This window comes from Melanostigma gelatinosum (assembly GCF_949748355.1).
Source record: "Melanostigma gelatinosum genome assembly, chromosome: 18".
Taxonomy (NCBI): domain Eukaryota; kingdom Metazoa; phylum Chordata; class Actinopteri; order Perciformes; family Zoarcidae; genus Melanostigma; species Melanostigma gelatinosum.
The window spans coordinates 13,589,789-13,601,184 of record NC_136651.1 but is presented as its reverse complement, the minus strand read 5'-3'; the positions used below and the strand labels follow the sequence as shown (position 1 = coordinate 13,601,184).

The 11,396-nt window shown below is 46.1% G+C and overlaps 1 protein-coding gene across 1 annotated transcript in view; it reads right to left on the bottom strand.

Annotated features, from left to right (window-relative positions):
- Positions 1 to 238: 238 nt before the first annotated feature.
- plppr1 (phospholipid phosphatase related 1) overlaps positions 239 to 11,396 on the bottom strand; it is a 54,698-nt gene continuing 43,540 nt past the window's right edge. The window contains exons 6-8 of the mRNA XM_079290076.1: positions 5,618 to 5,794; positions 2,126 to 2,257; positions 239 to 1,618 (exon numbers count right to left, since the gene is read on the bottom strand). Of these exons, the coding sequence (XP_079146202.1) occupies positions 1,586 to 1,618; positions 2,126 to 2,257; positions 5,618 to 5,794 (342 nt within the window). The 3' untranslated portion in view covers positions 239 to 1,585. The remainder of the gene's footprint in view (positions 1,619 to 2,125; positions 2,258 to 5,617; positions 5,795 to 11,396) is intronic.

Sequence of the window (11,396 nt, the reverse complement as noted above, 5' to 3'; positions counted from 1 at the left end):
TCCGGCAAGGTAACTTGGCAAGACTGATTAAGTCCTGCTCCCAGCCTCAAGACTTTTGTATGCAACTTTGAATTTGAAATGTAGACATTTGAAACAACGGTCTTTGGCCATCATTTGTTTATGACAAGAAGAAGACACCACTTTCATTTCAGTACTCTGACACATAATGAAAAAGACAAGAGAACACATTGTTGCTACTGACATTTTAATTTGTGGTCGAACGAAGAAAAAATATATATGTAGCATTTCAAATGAAACACTTTTTTTTGTTCTTAAAGTAAAAAAACGTTTATAATCACAATGATAATGAGTATAATTGAAATCATGAATATCTATAAAACATCTTGACCATCTCTCTTCATGCTAGGCGTATCTTCCAATGGGAAATGGAGTCACAACATTGCATCACAATCCACTGGTGGGTCGGGGAGGGAAAGGGGTGCTTCATGGAGGAAAAGTGAAGCAGGAGTCATTAGCCTGGTTTCCAATAAAAGGGGCTAGCCGGGCCTTATTAAGTAAGTCACTCAGTGTCACTCCAAAGAGCATTCACTTTTTTAAAATCTTTTTTTAAATGTACTTTCTGAAGATTCTGAAGGTTAAACTTAATTGTACTGCCATACCAGTGAAATCGTCAGATAGATCTGGCACAGGCTAGCCCCACTGGACCTCTCTGTGGAAAGTAATCCTGTTAACATCACAGTGAATCAGGAAATTGGGGTGAAACACTCTCATAGTGTTCAATTTATTTCATATTCATTGTTGCTCATAACATGGCACTGCAAATGCCAAACCCCATTTTCTGACTCGGAGGATGTGACTGACTCTTCCTTATCGTTTCCTCCAAAGGGGAAAGGGTTCATTCCCCAAAACACCTAAACTGATACCAAAACATATCCAGGTTTACACAGCAGGCAAACAGGTCCAAATGGATCATAATAGTCACACAGATTGACAAAAAATCTTTACAAAATATGACCTGACACGGTCAATTAATGTACAGAGCGAGATAATAAAAACAAGGCTTCTGTCTTTTTTTTTCCTGTACAAATGACAAACATCACAGAACGACAACATCAATATTTTTTCCACAGCACATTTTTCAGACTGAGGGGAATAGATGTGGTGAGTGACGTGGCAAGTCACCTGACAGGATGTGATGTAAAACTGGGTGAGTCAGCTGACAGGAAGTGCGCAGGTTTAACACCGTCAGGATAGGCTACAGCACTCGCTCATACAAAATGTACAAAACACCGTCCTCTAACTACAAACACCGCACCGTGGAGGGAAAATAATGTCCCATGTTTCAAATGGTTCCAAATATCTGGAAAAACAATCTGTGCTTAAGTTTGCCATGTGATTTGTTTTTGTCACGGATGCAATAGGTGCACCTTGGCAGGTTGAATTGAGCATAGCCCAACTAGATGAAAACCGTTAGAAACATGTTGTAATTTGTCCCTCGGGTGAATTAAACAGATATATCAGCTATGTTGTTTGTTAAGCATTCAGAGCCACGTGGCATGCGTCCTCGTCATTGTGTCTGGAAGTGCTGTGGAGACGCAAACGTGACCCGGTGCTGCCCCCTTAGTCATGTGACCTCCGTCATCGATGCTGAGTGGTTCTGAAAATGGACGTGGCGGGAGGAGGGGAGGATGGAGATAGAGGTAGAAGGATTGACAGAGATTTAGAAAGGAAGTAGACAGGCGAGGGAAAAGGCGTGGAAATGGAGAAAGTAGAAGAAATACGTGTCAAACAGTATCAGAGGTGCTCTGTGTGAGGTTGTGTACGTTTGGGAAGGAGGACAGGGGTGTAGTGCAAAATGTCATGACTGTATGTTCTTTTGAACATGTGTCATTGCTTTGTGTTGAAAGAAAGAAAGAAAGAAAGAAAGAAAGAAAGAAAGAGAAAGAAAGAAAGAAAGAAAGAACACATGGTCAACCAAATATGTGACTGACCCTTTCTCTATGCGAATTCTGGGAAATTACAACAAATTGCAGCAGGCTAAATTCTGAAGGGGAGGTTGTTGTAAGCTTACAGTCTTGAGGGAGCTCTTCCAATTAATTGGGAAGCATAATGTGCACCATAGAGATTTGGTTTTTGGGAATCCAGGTTAAGTGTTTTCAAGTACCTGTGCGCTGAGGGTCTCCAGTGGGCTCTCTACACGGGGGAAAGTCATCAGAGGCAGACCACGGTAGTCTTCAGTTTTCTGTTTAGCTGCTGCACTGTGGACGCCTTTGAAGTTGTTCACAACACATATACCCTGTAAGGTATGAGGACAGTTCAACATTAACAGCCAGGTAGGTTAATAATGACAGGCTGAGGTGGAAATGAAAATGTCATGGATTCATTTTTAGAACGTGAAAGTTAGCTCCTGCTATGACATTCTGACGTTGTGTCCGGTATTATGGCTTTTACCAAACCAGGCTGGGTTATTTGAGATGAAGTTGAATTAATCCATGACAAAGTTTTCATTTTTTTTCCTTCCCGTAATCCCCAAAAACTGTCTGAATACATATTTATTTGACGAATCATTGTGACGTCATACAACAAGACGGACAGTCTTCAGCCACGGTAGCAGTCTGTGAGAATGTACTTGGACACAGCAATTCCAACATGCTAACAATGACAACGCTACTGTAGGTATACTGCTTACCATATTCACTGTATAGTGAAGCTGTAGCATGTAACATTTGCTAATAAGCAGTACAGCTGAGACTGATGGGAATGTAATTTGTTTTGCAGGCATTTTTTTTCATCAATCAATGATTAGGACAAATTAAAAAAAACAAAATCACCTGATGAAAAGTTAAAAGACCACCAAACAGATCACAATTCATCCTGAGGGGAAATGAATGTGTGTACCAAATCCATCCAACAGTTGTTGACACTCGAACCCACAAAATTCAATTTGCTGGAGGCGCCAGAAGAAAAGCCAGGGGATAGCCTGGGAAGCATGAATATCTGTACAAAAATACTTGCCAATCCATCAAATAGTTGCTGACATATTTCAGTCCATACGAATGGGGGTGGACCGACAGACTGATATCACTATCCCGAGAGCCGTTCCCCTAGCGGGGCTAACATGTGTGCCTTGATGCAGACTTCTTGCACCAAATAATGTGAACAGCCGCACTGCACTGCAGGCTGTCCAAGAATGTCACCAGTCTCTCATTCAATTTGAAATTCCTATTATCGGACAAAGTGGTGTTATTAAACTGCAACAAATGAGACTCACACCAATGTTGAAAGAGAATGTCACCTACGTCCATATTAAAATGACATTACTTGTGTATTATATCAGACCGCCTGCCAACCCTAGTGCCACTGCTATTTTAGGCCCCAATTAAAAGGACTTAACAGCACCCATGAGTTTTTTTGGAGAGATGTGACCGTTTTTGTTGAGCTTCGGAACAGTTATCGCTGTAATATATCGTTCATATGGGTGTAAAAGCTCAATTAAACATGGTATGAGTCTACACAATTCAGCCATCCTTTAATGCAGTCAAAGGAGATGCTCCTGGTGTTCATCTTTGTATCAGGAACTGACGCCTGGTTTTATGTAAAATTCTTATAATCTACAGTCACTTGTAAATTCAGTTGTTTTTTTGTCAGGATCTGTTAACAGTAGAAAAACCACCAAGGTTGCTTTACTTCTGCTCCTCCATGGACTGGTTAATCAAAGAAGGCAGCCCGAGAGGGAATCCGCCCCCGGGCCGACCATGCCCTCAGGCAGTGGCAAAGGAGAAAACGAAGCAGGGCGATTCACTGCTGGAAGAAGCTCAAGGTGTCCTTGTTTGTGGCAGTTCAAGGACAGTGCTGGGCGAGAATCTAGCGGCGACACTCCAGCGTCAGCGTTTCATAAAAAGCATATGAATGCTTCACAAAAATGTCTGTAACAGTGAGTCTAATGTTGATTAGGTTAAAGCATGGACAACTCTACACTGACACTCATTTCCTGCTGTTTTCACATGACAAATGGCATCCTGCTTGTTTCAAATGCAATTCAGTGTGGTTTACACTGTCTTGTTTTCTCTCAACTGAAGCGCGTCCGAGTAGATCGGAAAAGACTGCTTTCATTCGTCTCGTCAGCCATGCTAAGACAGGCCCTGCCAAGCTGCCATCTATTGTCTCAGGTGTCTCCATCACGGCTATTCCCAACGACAGTAAATAAGGTTAGGAATGTTCATTTACGCACAAATTAGCTCTTCTGCCAAGTTATAGCTAAGCCCTATTGGGACTTGGGGAGCGATGGTTCGTCATTTTTAAAACGTGGGTCCCCAAATAAAAATAAAAAGTTTGGCAAACGCTGCTCTATCAGAACCGGCATGCAGTCAGCATGTGCCTCTGCTTTGCCTTTGATCAAGTGGACACCTCCGTCTCCAACATCATCCTGGAGCTCAACGACCAAGTGCTTAAGACTGATCCCTCAATCTGCTGGCTGAGGATAAATCTCTTGTAACACCAAAGGCAGCTGTTTGATGTGCCCATTCGGATCTCTTCGCAGTACTGATAGCGGGGGGGGGGGGGAGGGGTTGAGATGTACCTGCTGCTTTTTACTCTCCTTGTACCAATTCATTTTCCTCAAGATAACACTCCATTATATCTCTTCAGTTTTTTTCAGATGACAAGAACTTTATGATCTTCATCGGGACCATTAGGTCGATGTGAAGGGAGGAGGCTGCCGTCCTCAGTTTGCTGATAAGCCGGAAATGAGCCGATTCAAAACTGCTGAGGTGATGACTGATTTTCTTGTGTCCCTCTCTCCCTGGAGACCACTGACTCAATTTTTTATAGATCACTCATTGAAAGCGAATATCATTTATTAAAAGAGTGGGTCGCTGGGGCTCATCCTCCTCATGGTCCAAGGACAAACAAAGACGAGAGCAAGGTGTGATTGGAAACTCTGTAACCATCTATTCACACTAAAATCTACCATCATTTGAACATCTTGTGTGGCCCTATTTTGCCCCACAAATGCTCATCCTTCGAGAACCTCACAGTTTTTGAACCGCTCCTCGCCATACTGTAGGGCCGTCTGTAAATCTTACTGCTGTCTGTTTCCTGTCTTATTTTGAAAGTGATCCTTGAATCCTCTCCCTCTATCACCTCTTCACAAAGTGCTCTTTTAAGCTTCTTTCGCAAATAAGTGTTTAACGAGTCAGTGCACATGACTGCATTGACACACAGCTACCTTTTACATATTCTATATATATCTCTATCTATCTATATATATATATATATATATATATATATATATATATATATATATATATATATATATATATTTTTTTTTTTTATGTTGCCTTTACAAACACTTAATAAATGCCACTACACATGAATATAAATAAAGACAAAAATATGTATGCTGTGTAAGAATTTTAAGACCTACATTTGCATAGAACTGTATTTAAAGATGGCACCAAAACCATGTTACAGGCTTTGAGAAGGGGTGCAGCCAGAATAATCATTTAATTACTGGTTTGGGTCATTTCCAAAATGAAGCTGAAAATTTGAAAACAAGTCATGACCAGAATCCACCTCGGAAGAATCATCTTCGCTCTACTCCTCTAATCCCCGCTCCCACACTTCCCCAAACATGTCACTCTTTCGCCGTCCTCACCAGAAACAGAGCAATGGCCGATCCCAGTAAAAATCCGGCCACTACGTCCGAACAGTGGTTTCGGTACTCTGAGACTCGGTTGAGGCCGGTGAGGAAGGCTGAGCAGAGAGTGCCCAGACAGAGCACAGGCTTGGCCAGGCGGCTGGACTTGGTCTTGATGGTGCTGGTGATGTACATCTGGACAGGAGGACAGAAGGCAGATTAAATCAAAACAAGGACTGTGAAAATAAATAAAAAGTTCCGTTCTTCACTGTGTCTTTCTCTCTCTTTGGGTAGACAACAGAGGCAATCTCATGAAGAGCAACTTGAGGTGTTCCCACAGAAATGGAATCAAATATTTTACAATTTAGTGAGAGCACAAAGCCTCCATTGCTGTTAAAGAAAGATGTCAAAAACTGACATCATTTGAGTGAAATACCTCTCCAACACAAAGAGTTTTTTTTCACAGTGTTAGATCCTGGGTACTTCTGGCCCGATACGGGGCTAATTACTGACTCAGCTCTCTATTAAAAGATTCTCGAGCTGGTGTTCTTGCGAGGGAACTCGCCTGGCTCCGCTAACTGCCGTTACTCCCGACGTCTACCCTGCTTCCTCCGGTCTGAGTGCACTCGGTCGAGGGGCCACCCTGACCCCGGGCGCTCCTACCAGTCGCGTCGGTTATGGCAGCTTCCCTCTTATGGATCCGTGCTCTTGGTAAATGCCAGGTTAGGTTTTAACGGCTAGGATTACTTCTTGCTAAAACCGTAAGGGATTGTTAAGTGGATTCAGTCTCTAGGATAACCTTTCAGAACTCAGTTGTTAGACATACAATGGCTTTAACTTTTTACTGCCACGAGGAACTTTTTACTACTTGAGCAAATGAATGCACTTGAGAAATTTACTTTAAATGCAGATTAGATATTTATTGCAGGTTATATTTAGTTAGTTTGCAAGGGTTAAAGCTACAGCTCACATAAAATGTTACTACACTTGATTCGTTACTTTAAATTTCTTCTTCGATTATACTCATTAGTTTTAGATGCCGAGACGGCTCGGTTGGAGCTGGATGTTCAATGGTGCGATGAAAAAGGTTCTTTTGGAGTTGTTAGGAGCGAAGGTCCGGCCGGACCCTCGGTCTCCTCCTGCTCTGCAACGGAGTTCGTCCAACAGTCCACAAAACTCAGTACAAAGTCTTTCTCGGGCTGCTGCATCTTCTCTGTTGTCCAGATGTTAAGAGTCGAGCAGTGGGGAGAGGAAAACCTCCGTCTTTAAATCTTCTTGTCCACGAACAGCGGTGTTCTTTCCGTGAACAGAGACGAAGTCCTCAATACATCAGTTGCAATCGTCCGTATCTTCTCATCTGGTGCATTTGGACAGCACGCGTGTTGAAATCCCAGCTTGCAGCAAGCAAACCACTTCTTTTATTCATCATTTGGGCTGTTAGCCCCCCTCCTGCTCAATACATGCTCTCATCCCCCCCACCCTCTGGAAAGGATGTTGGGTTCGAACATGTCCATATAAGTCCAGGCTTCCTGCCTCCGACTCATCTCTTGCAACAGTCTTCTCCTAATTTCTGCAAGTCCTCCTGACAAGCACTTTTCTTACATCGCAGCTCCGGTCACACAGAACATTTGTTAATCAGTTCTTACATTTGTTAAATCGGTTTGGTTAGTACACATTTGCTTATAAAATCCGGGACTCGTCGGGGTGGAGCTGACCAGAGCGGATGAGGCGGAGCCTCCTCCAAACCCACGCGCAGACGCAAAAGGTTTGACCGCTTGGGCACGGAAGTCATTTCGCAAACTGCAGCGGGGTGGAAAGCCTCGCAGTAACAGCTCTTAGAAAAAGTATAGCTGCTAGAAAACACGGAACTTGATTGTCAACATGTCGCTGCCAAACCCACCAAACAAAGATTGCAGGGACCTATCAATAGTCTCTCAGTCCCTCCTCGCACAAAGAAGGCCATATCTGCAATTGCCGAATGAAAATGTCTTTTTGGACAGACCCCAACGCGATTTTGCCTACCGAAAAGGCCTCTGTGGATCCGGCGCCTATTTCTGCAGCAATGGCGAATATAGGCGCTCGATTGACCTGTCAATACCCGGGAAGGCGGAATTGCTGACTGCTTTTCGCACAGGATGGCAACTCCAATATGACAGAGTCAATCGGACCCATCCGTGGCTGCTGCAGCCAGTCCTCCCTTGTCCTGACCAATCCCCCTGGATCCTGAATACCGTTTTCATCTCAGTTATGGGTCTGCGATTGAAGTTGCGCTGGGGTCCTAACTATGCTGATTATTTGCAAAACGATTATGTTGATCTTTCGCTGGGTGAAAATGTGATCTGGACCACCAGCCCGGTCATGCGGCGTCTCATAGCGCTCCACGTGAAAAACAGCGCGCGCTGTGTAATTGAGAACCAAGACATAGAGTTGCGTATGGTTCATTACCGCCTGCCAGGCCTTGGCCCACCGAACCCGGACCCATGCCTGACCCTGAGGGAATTGCCTCCTTCCAGATTACGGACTACGGGGTTTGGCCGGCTTAACCTTCACGAACCCTTGGCAGCATGGGCTAAAGTAACGGAGCTCCAGACGGACGACGGTCAGCCGTTATACGCATCTCTTGCCAAAGTCCGGATCCTTATCGACCCAGTGGACAGACAGATCTACGCATGGCTGCGGCAAAATAATGCTGTGAACGAGGGTTGCTTTGCACCCCCCCCCTGCTCCCCCTCCTTAATCGTCACCTACTACCAGTGGGTGTGGCGGGGGCTGGACTTAGCCATTGGCAGATACCCATCGGTGCTATATCACCAGCTCCTGAAGGGCAGGATTAGTCAGTGCGATCCTGACTCTCCCCCGCGCCTCAGCTCCGGATGCCTAGCTCCTCTTCCAGAGGTGCTACCGACCAGAGCACTGCAGAATCCGAAACCATGGATCTCCCACTACTTCATGGGAGAGTTCATGAATTTAGGCGATCCTCAACCTTTACCCCCGTCTCATTAAGACGCCCCGGCAAGCGACTGGACCAATCAAGTGAACGACCTCGGAATGGAAAACGACTATGGCTTTGCTTAATGGCTAAAGTAGTAGCAGGACTTGCAGGACTGTGCGCTGTCCTGGCTATACTGTACTACTATGGTAGTATCCCCTGGGCCCTCACTCATGTGCGGGTGTCCTACACTACCACAAAGAAGTTCGACCAGACATGCTGGACGGTCGACTCTGGAACGATCGTTCTCTCTCAACTCGCTGGACAGAAGCGCGCCTCGCCCTGGTTGGACCTTGAGGTTGGCTCTAATGCAACCCGTCAAGTCCAAGAAGGGGGTGGGACGGCTCCGAACCTGACAGCTACTATCATCGCGTGGATGACTTTCTGGGAACAGAAAATCAACGATTCGAAAATCAACGACACGGGTGAAGAAACAGACTGGGCAGGCGAATTCCAGAAGGTAATAGAGAATTCGACATGGAGGATAGATGAAGTATCTACGCTAGGAGCGGAGATGAAGATTACAGTAATGATGAAGAAAGCACAAGAAGAAAAACGGGCACAGTGTAATTGGATCTACCCCGAAAACGGTGTCCCAGGCTGGTACTGTTCATGGGCATGTGTCTCATGGGCAGAGCAAGGGAACGAGGGATACTGGAAACCCGAGGTAACCTATGCAGCGAGCCACCGCAATGATACGTGTTTGATGATTTTACCGGCAGACGGAATGTTCTGGGGACACTACAATCTCACCTGTGAGGCCACACAACCGCGGCGAAAACCACGACGGGTTAAAGCTAAAGTGAGACCACTAAGTGCCACAGGTAACACCACACTAGGAAACTCCACCGACTGCCAGCGGAACAACCTCACCAGCCGAGCCGTGAATGTCACGCAGGAGAAGGAAGAGGAGGAAGAGGAAGTACAACCTACGGCTTCAGAGACGGCTCCAGAGGAAAAAGAAGAGCAGCCGCAGCCGCCGCCGCTATTCAAGTCAAGTGACAGTCTTCGGAGAAATCGGAGCAGGAAATGGACGAAGCACTGTAAAACCAACAAGCTCCCTCTCCTGGATAAGTGCTTCTGGAATGTGTTCTTTTATTGCGAAAGTCAGAATTACTTCGTAATAACTCCGGTAAACAAACCACAGTATCAGGCTCATAAGTTCATCTATCTACCCGAACCTAATGCCCGGCACGAGGCCTGGCTCAACAACACCCTGCCGTGGATATGGATAACCGAGCTGAAGCATTTCAAAGGAGCCTTCACGGAGGGATACTCCAGAGCCAGCTACGGCCTCTTGGGACCAAGGACGACTGACATGTATGTACAAAAGCTGCCGAAACCCGAGGAGTTAATGACAGCCCCAAGAGGGGATTTCCAAAAGATTGACACTTGTGTGACCAACAAAATGTTCATCGCTCTGAACGGAACAGAGTATCTAGCCGACGGCGCCTCCCCGAGATGCACACTCTGGCAAGAGTGGTATCGGGCTTGGGGAACGTGGCTATATGACTGCACAGGCCTGAAGACGAACAAGACGATCAAAGGAACCCTGCAGGCATGGAAAGAGGCCCACACCCGGGACGACAGCTCAACCTGGTGGGGCCTACAGAAGGATGAAGTGTTAGAATGGGTGGTGCCATGTCTAACTCAAACCAACAACTACTGGGTGAAGTATCAGTACCTGGCCACAGTATACTCGAAAGAAAGAGACATCTGGCCTGGGGTTTGGAGCCGACCAGAACCATATGTGGGCCCGCGGCCCTGGAAAATGGAATGCAACCGAGGAAACACGACCTGCAACATCAGCCTGGCCGGGGGACATTGTGAGACTGTGCCAGGATGGGAAGACCATTGCCAGACCCACTATGGAGCAGAATATGAAACCCACGTGCAAGAAGTAACCTGGGTGAAGGCTAAAGACGGGAAATGGAGACGGTCAGGGCCTCTGACTAGCAGCTGTACCAACTTAATCCTGGGCCATCGCATGAAAGACAGAGTAAACGTGAACGGCCAAATCATTCCCCCAGTAACCGACCCTACAGTCTTTCTAGCTGAGGGCCACGCCTTCAGGAAAAGCCTCTGCGAGGGTAAAGAAGACAAAGGATTTGAATGGGTAGGAGCTAACCGCCTCTACGGGAACGGAACCTGCTACGAGCCAGAAGAACACTGGCTGAGTTGCGGGAGCGGCCGACGAGAACACGAGTGCAGTTGGATCGAACTAACGGGCGCCTCCATAGCCGGGACCGCAACCATCGTAGTGGAAGAAGTGGCAGGGAAGATTGGAGAAGGATTCTCGGTCATAAAGGGATGGATGGGGAGTTTGTTCTCCTGGCTTTGGCCTTATTTGTTGATGATAATTGGAATTGTCATCTTGGGCCTAATAATCTGTGCCGCCATTAAGGGCGGGGTAGCAGCCACTGTTGCCTCGTGCTTTAAGGGGAAGTTGAAGGAAAAAGGAGAAGTGAAGAAGGGACTCCTCCCACGAAGGAAGGAGGAGTCCACCCACCTATAAAGGGTGAACAACTGGAGCGCCATAGCCATTGCAGACCCGGAACCTGAACCAAGAGCCTCATACTGAAATAAGAGCGAATAAACCTAAAAAGCCAAGATGACCAACATGACCAACACCACAACCCTTGCACCTCCAGGCATGAACGCCACGTCTCCCCCAGGCATGACCACTTTCGGAGTGAGTATGACCAACACCACAACTATTGTGACTCCAGGCATGACCACCTTCGGAATGAGTATAACTGAAGCGTTACAGAACTCCTCCGACACAGCACGCAGATGCAGGCCATTTAT